Genomic DNA, 15,140 nt, shown 5'->3' on the forward strand with positions numbered 1-15,140 from the left:
GAGTCAGATTCTTGGGCAAATAACCACCCACTGCTAACATGACGATGGTTTCAAGTTTAAAACACAACAGTCATTTAAACTTCAGTTTATTTCAGTTAAGATTGTACAGATCATTGGCCATTAGCTTCAGCTAGTGGAAACCATTGACCTGGGTGTATACCAAATAAAGTTAACCAGCGCGGCTAAGATATTAAGTACCTAGAACTTCTCTTTGAATCCTGTACAATCCCTTTAAAAACCACTTCCTCTCTGGTGACTTTAGCCCTAACTCACCACAACCTTAGGTTGCATAGCTGTCTGAGGCACAGAAGTTGACCCGACACCGTACTGTACATCTAACAGGTGCTAATGGTCAGTAAGAAGCCCACCAGAGACCAACAAGTCTTGTTGTCATAACCTCAGGCAAACCTCTACAATCCTACCTGTACTCAGCTTCACACGTGTCTCTGCAGCCCAGCCTGTGATGGTTGCTAACCAGATGGTGTAGTTGCATGCCAAGGGTGAAATGACTGTGTTTACAGGTTGCTGTCTACCTAGACCTACACCCATGTATCAGAACCTATGTATGCTCCTGTTATAGGCCATTAGCTCCCAAGATAACAGCACTTTGACACCATTAACACCATTGTGTTGACAAGCAACTGGTCATTTTTTTCCACTTTACACTTTAGAGTTGCATCTCAGCTGGAGACCATAGCATTTACTCTGGTTTGACAGAATGTTTTGTTTCTTTCCGGGTGAAGCATTTGTCCTTAAATGTTTTATATTTTGTACATTTGTATGTAACATATCATGTAAATATGCAGAGACGGTGATTTAACTCATCTGGAGGATTTTGTAGTCTTTGTAAAGCCCTAATAAATGGTATTTGGTGTCACTCAAGCAATTTGTTTGAGTTATCTGTTTTTTTTATTTTAGATGAATCTGAACTAGAGTTAAAAGCAAAACTAGTATTTGCACACAAAAAAAACTCTTCTTATAGAGTTAACATGTTACACACAGCCTTAAGTCTATACATGCATACCCTCCAATACATGGTTACATTTCCATCGGTGAGTTACACTCAGCTTTACCTCTCGGTTTCCGTCAACAAGATCCTTGTGTGATTCTAGTTGGATATTTTGTCAATTTTTTATTTGGTGTGTAATCCAATAGCTGGGTTATACTGTAGGAAGCTTGATGTTCTCCATATCCATGCCAGTTCTGGTCAGTCTAAATGATTCATTGGATTAATACAGCTAAACCAGTGGCAGAGATTAAATCCTCAGCATAATGCTGCCACCACCATACTTGACAGTTGGTGTACTGCTTTATATTTTGAAACCACTATATCAGCCTCAATGAATATTCTGTATTATTTTTGTTAAAAGCTCCTTTTTTAGGGGGTTTATAACCTCTTTCTCCAGAAAGCATTTTATTGTGCAAGACAATAAGGATTTCAAATAAATCCATAAATGACATTTATACCCATGATAAATGTACATAAACTATTTGATATGGAGAATTATAGATTGGGATATCAGGGAATATAAAAAAAAAACTGACTTTTAGGTAAGATGCATTCAGTGATTTCTGTCTGCCATCTAGTGTTCAAATTTTACAGACACATCCCTGAGAGGAAATAAATATGTTCTTTAGAAGAGACGACAAATTCAGGGAGTGTTATCACAGATCCTTCCTCCCAGCAGCTGGAAGACCTTATAACCACGTGTTCCCAATAACCTCTAAGTTGTTCCATTCATACTGATTTTGCACAGTTTCTATCTTATCCATTATCTATCCATTACTTTAAAAATGTCCATAGCTGTATATTGGTTATTTATTGTCCAGGTGCACAGTTTTATATTGATAAAACATTTTACAGTGCAGTATTTTATTGTTTATCTTTTAACTCTTCACTAGTATGTTATTCATATATTATTCTATTCTATTATAATAATATATTATAATTGTATATATAAGATCAATTGGATTTCATTAAACATCAAATACACGCTTGGAAATTGGATTACAGTCTATACCAGTTGGTGGCGGTAGAGGGAACATTGTTTATGTCAACCTCCAACGAATCCATAAGAAGAAGAAGAAGAAGAAGAAGCTCCTAGAAACCGTCCATTGCAAAGATGGGTCCCAGCGCGACTCCTGTCAGTCCGTCAGCTGACAACATGTTTAGATCCAACGGGCTTCCCGTCAACCTACCGAAACACTCCTACTGGATGGATTTCTGGGCCTTTGTGCTTTTCGACGTCGCTTTATTCCTCTTTGTATATTTCATCGTCCCTTAAAGGGGTAAGTAGGAGGGAGCGCAGAAGTTTCTAGCTAACTGGGTGGCTACGGAAGTTAAAATGTTGATTTGGATTTAATGTGAAGCAGTTACTGGTAATAGAAAAAAAAGTTTTGTTTTATCACGCTGGTGTGTTTTTGCTTTAAAATCCTCTTTTCCAGTTAAATCCGTCTCCGGTTTTGACGTAGAGCAACAAACGGCCATTAGTTACAAGCAGCAAGTCACGGATCACTATGATGCGTTTCAGTGTTTTCTGGAAATCAGCGATACATCCGCCATCAGTTCATTATTAAACCATCTATCAGGCTATAAAGAGATTTAATCTGATTTAAACTGTATAAAGATACACGATATATTCCAAAGCTGGGACGTTATCACAGCTTCCTGGACGCTGCCTCTGCATTTTCATCAGTTTTAGATTCGGACTTTTACTATTTTGATAGTGTTATTTATCAATGTTTGGGATCATTGTTTTATTTAACACCTAATTTGTTCAAAGCTTCATATCATACAGATGGCGTCCCACTTAACCCAAAGAACAGAGCTAATGGTGCCCTCGCCAGACATATTGTTTGTCTACTACAGTGTCATTATAGCACTGAACTGCTTTCATTGCATTACATAGTATCTAATTGTATTGTTTTTTTTCCTACAAAAGTAATGCCCTAACCTTCAAAAAAAAAAAAAAAAAAACAGATAATAATTTCTCCCCCACCCTGCTTGGACAGTGGATCTATGTTTTTTACTGATAGGATCTGTCTTGTTTTTCCCAAACACTACCTGCCTTTGCTGTTGTCTCAAATATGAAGCAGACATTTCAGATAATTAGATAAAACTTTGCAAACCTCAGCTGTTCCACCATGTTCTTAAAAAAAAAAATGCTTTCCTGACTAACAGAGGTCATATTTGATTCAGTCCTGGACCATCACTGATAAACCAATCACAATGAGAAGATTTCATCAGTGCCAAACATAATGTTTTTTTTTTCGTTCTTTATACAGTGCTGCCTAACAACGAATATAATCTCAAAGCTTTTTTGTATGAAACAAAAGATCAAGTTTTTGTACAGGAATATTTTTGAATTTTAGTAGATTTTATATCTAATATAGATCAAATCACTCTAATCTGTTGTATCCAATGGTTTAATCAGTCTGAGGAAGCAGAACCGGTTGTTTCAAAGTCATATAAATGCTGAAAGTGCTGATGGAATTCTTTATTATTTTGTTTCTCCTGATCATAGAAGACTGAAGGTTCTCTGTTTAGGTATCGGCGACGTATTAAAATGATTTCAGTTAAAGTACAAAAGCTGTAAGATGCTTCTGTGATGGAAACTGTATTTTCTACAGAGGCTGAGCAAAGGAACGTAGTAAAGAAAAGTTTCTCTTTTTTATCCTTGTCAAAAATACGAAAGTTTCTAATGTGTTACAGTATCAATTTTGCATCTTTTGCTTTTATTTTGACTTTATCTTGAAGTTTAAAAAAGATCCTGCCAAAGGGTCACATTACATTTTTAAAGTAGATGTTTTTAAAAAGCACCAGAATGATCAATAATCAGCTTAAAGAAAACATGAACTTATTACTCCCCATATTTATTGGGCAGTAACTAGAAATGCAAGTTATTGATTAATGAATTATCTAAAGCAAATTGATCTCATGATCAACTAATGATTAATTACCAAGCTGCCATTTTCTTAAAAATGTTGTATCTAGCATACAGGGCTTTTAGTAGAAGGGGTTTAGCTACTTTATGAAAAATCAGAACTTGTGTCCATAAGGTGCTGGAAATGGCAAAAGCCTTTTCTTTCTACTTGCTAATTGCTAGCATGTCTTTTTCAATCATCTCATCCTGTCTTTCCAAGCAGCATAGAAGTTATGCTGCTCCTCCATTCAGCACATTTAACGGACTATATTTAGATGATAACTGAAGGATTCTATCCTATTTTTTTATATTTACAATTAGAACCACTTTAATTTCATTCTGTATCCTTGTCACTATTAAGTAATCCCAAACTGGACTCCTGATCGATTCATGTTTCTGCACTAGCATTACTTATCTTGCAACCTCTGACACTATAATGGCAATAACTTGTGCAATGTATATTGTGCAATTAATATTTGATACCCTGTGATATACTGTCTATACTGTATATATCCCATGCACCTTTTTCTCCCTTTGGCACCTTCTTCTTCTCCTTTGACTATTAGAGCTGATGCAATCAGTACATTTCTCCACTGTGAGATCAATAAATTCAATCAATCATCAATACTATTAAGGTTCCACTTAAGAATCCTCAGTGCTGCCCTCTACTGGACAGTCGTAACTTGACACTGAAAGAAATTCCGTCTAAAGGCTGATTTATACTCAGAAACCAGGCCGTCTGCGTGTGTCGCAGTGAACGCAAATGTTCCCCCGCCCCTTCCGCAGACACTCTGGTGCACCTCCCTGAAATTGTAGGTGACCGTAGACAGGCGGACTCTGATTGGTCAAATCTACATCCGCTCTACACTATGCTGTCTGGTACCTTACCAACTTGTTTTGTTTGTATGACCCCCAGTGTGCAAAATGACCATTTTCCACCTGGATCACCGCTCTTCCCCCCCCTCATGTCCCTCCGTTGACGCACATATTTGCTCCCACTTTCACATTTCTAATTCTAATTCTAATCTGATAAATTATTAACAGTTAACTGTAAATCGATTATATGTTTCCATCTTAAGCAGTAGCATCCTTTTCCCAAATCAGTGATGGAATCTTAACTCCCTAATATTAATATATACCATATGCTCCACATTCATGGAAAGATCTGCTCATATAGATGTGATGAAGTAATACAAAAAATTTTTTAAACGTTCCAATTTGTCTTTGCTGATGCCAAACAGCTTTTAATGGAGGTGGGACACTAAACACATCATTGACTGACTTTCTTGTTCCAGGATGGACCCCTTGGACTGGCTGCTAAGGATGTGGAGTGCTGCTCTTACCACGCTGTGAGAAGGCTAACCCAGCTTTGACTGAATTGAACCATGCGGCAGCTGCCCACAGCTCGCTCCAAAGGTGCTAACATTTCATGGGAAATGCATCCTGACTTCATATCAGACTTCAGCCAGAAGCTGCACACTAACTATTCAAGCGGATTCCTTTTGTCGAAGCCATGGAGAGGAAAATTGAAGTATTTATGTGCTACTGGGAACTAAAAACCCCTTGAATGACTACAATCTCCAAGACTCTGAAAAAACATGTTTGCAAATGATTTTTAGATGTCTCTGTCATCTCTATAAATGTTAACTAATAATGTCTTTTTTTTATCTGGGAAGAACAGATGAGCTACAGGAAGTATGTGGTTTGTCGCAGTAAGCCATAAGCTAAACTGTTGTTGAGACCAATGTCAACAGGAGCAAAGAAACACGAAACATTAGAAACAGTGTGTTGATGTGGGGGAAACTCCATGCTTATACTCCATACTTTACTTCTTCTATCCAAGACTTTTAATCCAAAATATGTTAAAATGGAATAAAATCTATAAAATAAATGTATTTGCAGTATTTGTAATGAAACACCTGATAAATGTTGCTTTTTACTTTTCTTTAATAGCATTATGAACCAATTAGGTAGTTAAATAGCCAGGTCTGATAGTGTACATGTAATATTTAGCTCAATAGGGATGTACTTTTATTTACACAAAAGAGTGTTGCCTAGTAGTGATAGTTGCTAACCAGCTTGCTTCCAGCAGAGCCTAAAAATAAAGGAAATAATTTTTTTTTTTTTTTACTGTAATCATTTTTTTTTTAGTCCTTTGTTCGCTTTAAAGTCGATAACAGCTCAAAATTTGATTTTGATCGCTAAAATTTTACTCACTAAAATGGGGCTTTTATTTTGAAGTACAGTGGCTTACTGTTTCCGGTGCGGAGAGCCGTTTAATGGAATGCTAAGCTACTGAGGTTTGCCGAGTTTTCTAGAGTGAAACTATGGAAAAGCCTTTCCAGATAGAAAACAGCGGTTTGTAAAATATTTTCCTTTGCTGTGTTGACATCGAACTTACAGAAAGAGCTAAAAGTTAGCCATTTCACTCCGGTCTTTGGACCACAATATAGATTTAAATAGTACATTATCAACAGTTTGCTGATTAAGCACATATTTTAAAAGCAAAACTCTGTTATTTTAATTTAGCTAATGTTGATCTGTTTTCACCCGGGCTGAAAGGAAACTAGAATGTGAGAAAAAGGAAGAGCTACAGTTTATGGCAAGCCATTTTAACAAAAATTCGCATGTACCGCCTTTATATTCAAGATATCTAAAATTGTTATATGACTAGACGTTTTAGCGATTTTAGATATCTCTAATTATATTTTGACTAGTCAAAATGTGGCATGATCTTTTTAATGGGCTTCCAGGAGGATGATTCCTAAAAAGTTTCTTACTGTCAGTTTAATCCAAGGGAGGAAAAGTGACACTTAAATGACAAATCCGGTGTTGTAATTTGAGATATCTTGAAAGGAATTTTGGCTAGGCAAAATGTAATTCAAGATATCTTGAATCATTATTCTTCCTAATCAGAATGTAAATACAGATATCTTAAATTACCATTCCGGATAGTCAAAATGTGGTTTTGTCTAGTCAAAATGTATCTTAAGATATTTGGAACGTAATTGTGGACGGTCAGGGGAAACCGAATTAATGTTAAAAAGGCTTGCCATAAACCATAGAAGTCCTGTATTTACTTTATACGTCTTGACGTCATAAATCCCTCTGCTCTTACCAGGGTGGTGTGACATCAATCTGAAAGCAGGTGGAGGAAAGAGGAAAATGAAGCAGAAAAGCTGCCTGTGGCTGAAACAAGTCAAAATTCCTACACTATTTGCTTAATTTCACTGTTTTTCACCTCTGGATAATTATGAGGGAATCAAAGTAGGGAGATATAGATTTATTTCCATATAAAATTAAAATCCATTGGACCAGGCCAAGTTTCTTTGTGCTTTTGTCCTTTGCTGTAGATCATCTCCTTTAAGATTTTTTGGTGTGTTTTTTGTTTTTCTTTTGAATGGTCTTATTTTCTTTCCATGATTATCCGGAAGCCATATCTGTCTCTTCTCTCTCTTTCCAAAGGATCCTCTTTAGACTAGACCAAGGGTTACCTAAGGTTTTAGGCATCCATGTTATACATTTAATTTTTAAATAATAAAAAATAAATAAATAAATAGAAAATTTTTCCATTTTAAAATCTAAAGTGTAGACAATTTCCTGATTGACATATTTTACATAACACAACTGATTGTTTTTTATGTCTTAATGAGAACAGTGGGCTTTAGGCTGCCCTGCAAGGTTTTTAAACCTGGGTTTAAATGGTGACAAAGCCATTCTAAAGCACATATCAAGGTGCTCATTTGTGCGTCATATTAACAGGCAAAGCGGCGCAAGTGAATTTAGACAATGTTGTCATGCGGTAATTTATAAATGTTTTAAATCAGGTTGGATCCGGATTAGCAGCAGGTGGGTCCGGATCTGGACCGCAGTCCGCTTATCCGTGACCTCTGGACTAGAGTAATGGTTGTTAATAAAACTCCTAGCAAATTGATATATTCTGAAATATTTATCCACGCTAATTAGGCCCTAGAAACCATGCAACATTGAAGGCCAATTAACTCCACTTTCTTTCCTTGTCTTTTCGATGCATTAACTTTCTTGCCTGATCAACGTGTTTCTTGGTTAATTTCACCCTGGATTTACACTTCAGCTTTGATCTTTTCTAGATAACCACCTTATTTTCACGATACTCTCTTAAAGGTATAGTGGAGGATGTTCTTTTTCCGGGTAGTTCATCTAAATAAGTGCTCCTCCTAATTGTCAATCATTCTGGTGATATGTTTTTGTGTAAGGCCACCCTACGTGCTCGTCCCCATTTCCACTTACCAGTGGTGAGTTCGACATAGTGGAAAAATTGTAAATCCTGGAAAGTAAGCTTGTATGAGCGATGCAGAAAGCAACCTTTAAATAGAGGATGCACGAGGAGAAATGGACTTGCACATAAACTCAAATATGTGAGGCTTGAACTCAAAACCTCAGGATTCCAAGCTCTATACCCTTACCACTAGGCCACCACTCCCCTATATATCTATAGATTTATATTATATATTGTATGTTTTATATTGTAAAATGCTGTAGATTCTGTATATATGTCTAATTTGTCTGCAGCATCAAGACCAAGTCAAATTCCTTGTAAGTGCAAACATCCTTGGCAATAAACTCGATTCTGATAAATGTTTGGACTTTAGACAAAGTTCAATTCTAGGTCTTCTCTTTGTACCTTAACCTTGCATATAAATTCTTAACTATCATGACTGGCGATCATTTCTCTGCTTTGGAACAGATGTTTTTCTGCCGCTGTCATCCCTCCGGCTGCTGATCCCTCCCCTCAGGCTGCTCTCTGCAGCCATGTGGCAAGTGGCGCAGCGCAGAGACGTCCTCGGCTACGGAGTGCTCTGCGACTTTGTGACGCTGGTGACGGACACGGTCCCAGATCTGCTCGATGCAAAGCAACGAGGCAAATTACTGCTTCGACTGCGAGCCAAAGTGAGTCAGTGGATGCAAATGTGTAGAAATCTGAGCCAGATTGGAAGGAGTCATGGACGTGCTTCTGTGTTCCCTCAGGTTATTCTGGAGTTGTGTAGAAATGCGGAAACAGCCGACGCATTGCACGTCCAACCTCAGCTTGAACGAATTCGACCACAGGGATCCTCAGGAGTAAGTCACTGGGGGAAGTAAACCCTGATAAGATTAGCTAATTTACTCGTCCTTGTGTTCTTTTCTGCAGAGTGGAGATGCAGAGGTGGATGCAGAGGAGGCTATATTTGTCGAACTTATCCAAACACTATTAAACGATCCAGCAGAGAGGGAGCACTTCTACCAGGCGAGGAACACTTCATGATTTAACATGCCGGCTGGTTTTTAGTGCATCTAAGAGCTGATTGGATCAAAACAAAAAGAAACTCATCGATTGATATGCAGGGATACAAGAAGAGTTGGTTTCTTGGTTCAGAACATTGACGGCCAAGCAGAGAGGAACTGGAGCAGGATAAGAGGGATAACAGTAACTAACTCTGCCTGCCCAGAGGAACTTTCTACAGAAACAAGGAGAACAAAAAACAAATAAAGAAATTCTACAAATCAAACAAAAGCTAAAACTCCACCAATGGCTCCTTCCAGAAAGACACAAAGCAAACAATTTAATCATGGGGGCACTTTCTGATAAAGCTAAAAGAGTTTTATCAGAAATCGCAATCTAATCGATTACAATAAAAAAAAAGGATTCTGAGTCAATTTGAACTACATAGCAGAAATATCTATGTTTGTAACTCTATTCAAAAAAGAGACACGGCTAAACTAAAATCACTGGACTCAGAGGACTTTCTATTGACAGAGAAGCAAAAAGAGTAAAAAAAAAAGCTAATGGCAGCTATCAGAAACATAAAGCTAAACACAAGACATTGGCTCTGTTGGAAGTCCTGGGCTGCATCCTCCAAGGACGCGGTCTACCTAGACTGGATCCTTCGAAGTCCTTGAAAATTAGGAGACCAGAAGTGTTTTGGCTGTGAATTCGAACGGTCTACCCTTTGGCAGATTTTCCCGCCATAGGCTATGTTGCCTGGCAACCGCGATAGTTGACGCACAATGCAGGAAAAAAATGAAAACCGAAGTTTTAAAAACTGTTTGTTTATTTCTTTCTTTTTTATTCAGTGGAATAAAGATTCCAACCAGCGGTAGCAGGAACAAATCAAATCAAATGTAATGATAGAAACCTTAGTCAGTTAAATAACCTGCTGCTGTCATTCTGCACATCTCTGGTGTTGCTGCTATTTTCAAATATCCATTACTGTAAAAATGTCCATAGCTGCATATTGGTTATTTATTCTCCAGTTTTATATTGTCAAAACACTTTCTATTATTTTATTGTTTATATTTTAACTCTTCCCTATTATGTTATTCTTATACATTTTTCTAAGGTCCACATTTGTGTGACCTTTTTCAATAATCTTTCTGCTGCTGTAAATTTGCCCATTGTGGGACAATAAAGGGATTTTCTATTCTATAAAAGAGGTAGAAAGATAAGTAAATCTAAACAATGTATGTATAAAAATATATCTGCAAAATCTCTAATATTCCACAAAAAAAAAGTTCTTTGTTAAGCATATTGTGCAAAACAGCAATAAAAAAATTAAACTATCAGATTTATAGTCCCCACCCTGCAGATCTATTAGAATCTGTCCTTAAATTCCAGCCAAACCCATTTACACAGTAACAGATTAAAACCTTTAGATAAACTAAACATTACCGCCACATATCTGACTCAATAACTATTAAACAACCATTTTTCCTTCATTTCAGACGGAACTATTCACATACTTGTACTATATAAAACTGAACTTCCAATTTTCACCACTGTTCGGCGCCAAGTAACCTTTCCTCTGATCACGGAGCAAATCACGGCTTGCTTCGTCTCGCAATGAATCCTGGGATATCCAAGGATACCGAGGATACATCAGACCCGTCCTTCAAATCGGGCAAAAAGAAGGACGCATTTTAAGGCCGCATAATGAGGACTCTTGGAATCCGACCAGACCTCGGCGCCGCGCTATGACGTAATCCTCCTTTTAATCTGGCCTTCTAAGGATGCGTCCCAGGATTTCAAACAGAGCCATTGTGTCAGTGGTACTTTCTTTGAGACATACTAATGTTTGAACTAGAGACATGGCTAAACAGAGGCTCTGATCTAGAAGTTTACTGAATGTCGCAGAAACACTCAGCTGAATCCATTCATTTCTGTCCTTCCAGGAGGTTTTTCCAGCAGAATTTGATCTCAGCTATGATGCAGACATGCAGCTTCTGGTGTGGGAATTTCTTTCTAAATTAGAAAGACTCCTAGCAGTACCAGACCTGGGTCAGGTAAGGGCCGCCCTCACAGCAGCTGATGATTTATTTTTATTTATAAGATTAAAAAAAAGGAATCCATTTAGTTAAAACATAAAAAAAGAAACAACCATCAGGCTGCTGCCACCTCGTTCTGAAAGGGAAGGACACTTTCTCTACTAAACAGGCCGCCTCCTGGCTGACGTCCGGACCCTCTATACTGAAGGACTGCATGCAGACACTCTCCAACCCAGATGACCTGAGGGTTCTCCTGCAGCACCACAGAAGCCTCCAGGCGCTCGGCATCCCAGGTAGACATGTTATTTTTTCAATAGGTGTCAACATAGGTTCTTAAATCTTATTTCTTTCTGGTGAACTTATTGGTTAGAAATCAACTGAATCTTCCTCTCTAGGCCACATTATTGGTTTTACTGTAAATACTATAAATCTTTTTATAATAGTTGCATTCAAAGTCACAATTTGACCTTTAACCCTCTAAATATGAACACAGGATTTAAACTTACAGAATTTGATATGGCAGATTTTTAAATTAAAAACAATCATTAATTTGTTATTATTTATATCAAGAGTTTTAGTCTCTACTTTCTTTTACAGTTTTATACTCCAAAATGTATCATTTTATAGTTTTTTAAGGGGTGAAAATATGGAGTTTATTTGGCCGGTGTGATATCTTGTCATGCTTGATCAAATCTTGAATAAAAAATGGTCCAGATTTGATCCCATGTCGTCAGCTTTTTTTATCGGTTTTTAACAAACTGATGCTGTTCAGATCTGGGGAGTTCCTTTCTCTTTCTTCTACCAACTGGAAAATATACTTAAACTCACTTCCTTCTGATATAGAGGAAGCTCTGCACTTATAAGATCCAGGAAAAAAACTGCTCTTTCATCTCTGAATAGGTGTCTAATGGCTGAAGGCTTTTCTTTGGTGCTAATGCAGCGCCACCTCTCTTTCAAAGAAATCATTCTGCTAATTTAATTGATTTTAGCCATAAAAATATTTTATTTGAGTTGAATCTAATACATGATGTTAAATTGTTATGCATTTGATCATCTTGGTGTTAAATTAATTCAATATAATTATGCTTTTGGAAAGAAAACTGCTACTTTCATGAGTGCATACCATCATGTTTATGTTTTTAGATCCTTGTTAGGCCATAAAGTAAATAAAAAGAGCACTGGATGATCGATGTATGATATAAATGTTTGTCTTAGTGCCAAATCAGCAGTTTTTCTGTGCTCTGTGCAGGTTCAACGGTTGAGATATCCACCCAGGTCTTTGCCTGCTCCGTGTGTCCGTTTTCCCACATGCAGGAGGCGTATTTGCTGCAGCACATGGAGCGCAGTCACCCTGAGCAGAAAGACAAACTTCATTCGGCTGCAAAGAAGCCCCCGTCTCCCAAATTCCCTCAACCCTTCCCCATCCACGACAGACCGGACCCCCATACATGCCCGGACTGCGGCAAGACATTCACAAGAACGTCGGATGTGACCCGTCATCGGCGCACCCACACAGGTGAGCGGCCGTACGCCTGTGAGGAATGCACTAAGGCCTTTAAGAACTCCTGGGATCTGGTGAGACATCAACGCATCCACATCGGAGAGCGTCCCTTCCTCTGCTCCCAGTGCGGCAAACGCTTCACCCAGATGGGGTTACTCAAATTACATTTCGAACGGACCGCATGGAGCCAGACGTGCAGCCCTCCTCTGGACTTAACAACAGAGGTGGTGGTTGCCGACGAGACCGTGGACAAAGAAGGCGGGGAGTACAAGTGCCAGATATGTGGCGAGATGTTCGGCAGCATCCTGAAGCGAATGAAGCACAGGCAGAGACACGTGGCGAGGCGCCAGTACCGATGCCCCCACTGCGAGAAGACCTACACCCGAGCGTCGGACCTGAAGAGGCACCAGATGAAACACGAGGGTGCGCGCCCGTTCGCCTGCGAGTGCGGGAAGAGCTTCACCCACATGTGGCTTTTGAACAAGCACCGACGGATTCACGGCAGGGAGCGGCCGTTCCTCTGCGGAGAATGCGGCAAGACTTTCAGAGACCTCCAGATCATCAAAAGACACCAACTCACTCATGGCGGTAGGCGGCCGTTCCGCTGCTCGGCCTGCGAAAAGACCTTTACCCAGCTGGCTAGCCTTATACGCCACGAGAGAAACCACTCAGGTGAGAGGCCGTTTATCTGCACCACCTGTGAGAAAACGTTCCTCACCAATGGAGAGCTGGCGAGACACCAGCGAAGCCACAGCAGCCTTCGACCCTTCAGCTGCCATCAGTGCCCGAAGAGCTTTAAATCAAAGCGCGCCCAAATAGAGCACCTCCACAGCCACACAGGCGAGCGGCCATTTTCATGCCTCCGCTGTGGGAAGAGGTTCTCCAAGTCAAACTCGCTCCTACGCCACAATCTTATTCACACCGGCGAGCGACCTCATCGGTGTCAGCATTGTAGCAAAGCCTTCATCACCTCTGGTGAGCTGCTCCTCCACCAGCGTACCCACACGGGAGAAAGGCCGTACCCATGCTCCCACTGTGAGAAGAGGTTCAGGTGCTCCTCCGACCTCAACATGCACATCCGAACACACACCGGAGACAAGCCACATCGCTGCCTCGTCTGTGAGAGACGCTTCTCCACGCCGTCAAAGCTGAAGAAACACATGCAGACGCATGCGGAAAAGTCCGCGGACGTTCAGTCTCTCAGTCCTTGACTGAATTTTTTTAACTTTGTGAAGCCAAATTTGATTAAATCAACGGTTCTGTTCATTCTGTATTGATTAAAAATATTTAAAACCTTGTTTTGGGTCAAATTTAATTATATTTATGGACTACAGATGTAGCATAGGACAAGTGAATTATTTATTAAATAAATAATTTTAAGAAACGTCTTCCATTTATTTTTCTTAGCAGTTCTGCTAAACAATCATTTGATTTACCTTTACAGTTAAGTTATTTAGAAACTGAGCTGTGTTACTTTAAGCTTCAGACGGATTGTATAGGATCCCAGTTTTCATCTGTTGGATCCAGTCTGTAAATATAGCTTTGTAGCTTACAGCATAAACTAAATTATGCTTTATGGTAGTGTTGTTTTTTTTCTTTGCCCCAACAAAACAAACATGGGTCCTTTTACTAAATCTGTTATAGAACCACTGATTGTTTGCTAAAATCCATTAATTTCCAAAGTGTCCAAACCTTTTAGATCTGCTGGTTCTTGTTGATTGTATGGAGAGCCAGTGGAAAAGTCTGAATTAGTATAGGGTTCCCTGACTTTATACACCACCCACTATCTAAATGATGTATCCTGCTTATTTGGTGTTCGGTCACCAATTTAGACCTATTTGTTAAAATATTTGTAAAGCAGAAGGTGGGAGATATTTCAGGAAAATTCCACTTAAAAGTTAGCATTTGTTTTATGCTGCTAATTTCACAAACATCTGCAAAAACAGAAAGTTCTGTCTCACTTTTATACCACCAATTTAGGAACATATGAGTGGAGAAAATATAGAAGCTATTAAAGACAGCTCTGTTAATTTGATTGTTTACTAGAATGGAATATAATAGAATAAAGCATCGCTTTATTGTCCCACAATGAAGAAATTCTGGTGTTTAAAGCAGCAAAAAGATTATAGAAAAAATTCTCCACAAATGTGGACCTTAGAATAATGCATAAGAATAACATACTAATGAAGAGTTGAAAGATAATAAAACACCGTAAAGGATTTAATCAATATAAAACTGTGCCCCTGGAGAATAAATAACCAATATAAAGCTATGGACATTTTTACAGTAATGGATATTTGAAAATAGTGGAAACATCAGAGATGTGCAAAATGATCCAGCCTGTTATTTAACTGACTAAGATAGAAACTGTGACAACCAGCATGAATGGAACAACTTGTTGAAGTTGTTGGGAACAGTGGTGGTTTTAAAGTCTT

General features: G+C 38.7%; 1 protein-coding gene and 1 long non-coding RNA gene across 2 annotated transcripts; both read left to right on the forward strand.

The window, feature by feature from the left end:
* The first annotated feature begins 2,088 nt into the window (after positions 1-2,088).
* On the forward strand, positions 2,089-5,595 carry LOC119781475. The gene is made up of 2 exons (XR_005280571.1): positions 2,089-2,289; positions 5,219-5,595. It is a non-coding gene; the product is annotated as an uncharacterized LOC119781475 (long non-coding RNA).
* A 527-nt stretch (positions 5,596-6,122) lies between these two features.
* On the forward strand, positions 6,123-14,034 carry LOC119781476 (zinc finger protein 2 homolog). The gene is made up of 7 exons (XM_038281962.1): positions 6,123-6,281; positions 8,650-8,852; positions 8,931-9,023; positions 9,094-9,189; positions 11,112-11,222; positions 11,374-11,497; positions 12,454-14,034. The coding sequence occupies exons 1-7, from the start codon at positions 6,251-6,253 to the stop codon at positions 13,914-13,916; spliced, it is 2,121 nt and encodes a 706-aa protein (XP_038137890.1). The 5' UTR covers positions 6,123-6,250; the 3' UTR covers positions 13,917-14,034.
* Positions 14,035-15,140: the final 1,106 nt, after the last annotated feature.

The sequence above is a fragment of the Cyprinodon tularosa genome, unplaced genomic scaffold, assembly GCF_016077235.1.
Source record: "Cyprinodon tularosa strain WSP-4 unplaced genomic scaffold, ASM1607723v1 ctg177, whole genome shotgun sequence".
Lineage (NCBI taxonomy): Eukaryota > Metazoa > Chordata > Actinopteri > Cyprinodontiformes > Cyprinodontidae > Cyprinodon > Cyprinodon tularosa.

Excerpts from the sequence above, each read along its gene's own strand:
- LOC119781476 (XM_038281962.1), top strand. The coding sequence starts at position 6,251 with ATGGAAAAGCCTTTCCAGATAGAAAACAGCG. Across the intron at positions 9,024-9,093 it reads GACCACAGGGATCCTCAGGA|AGTGGAGATGCAGAGGTGGA; the intron begins GTAAGTCACTGG and ends TCTTTTCTGCAG. Across the intron at positions 9,190-11,111 it reads AGAGGGAGCACTTCTACCAG|GAGGTTTTTCCAGCAGAATT; the intron begins GCGAGGAACACT and ends CTGTCCTTCCAG.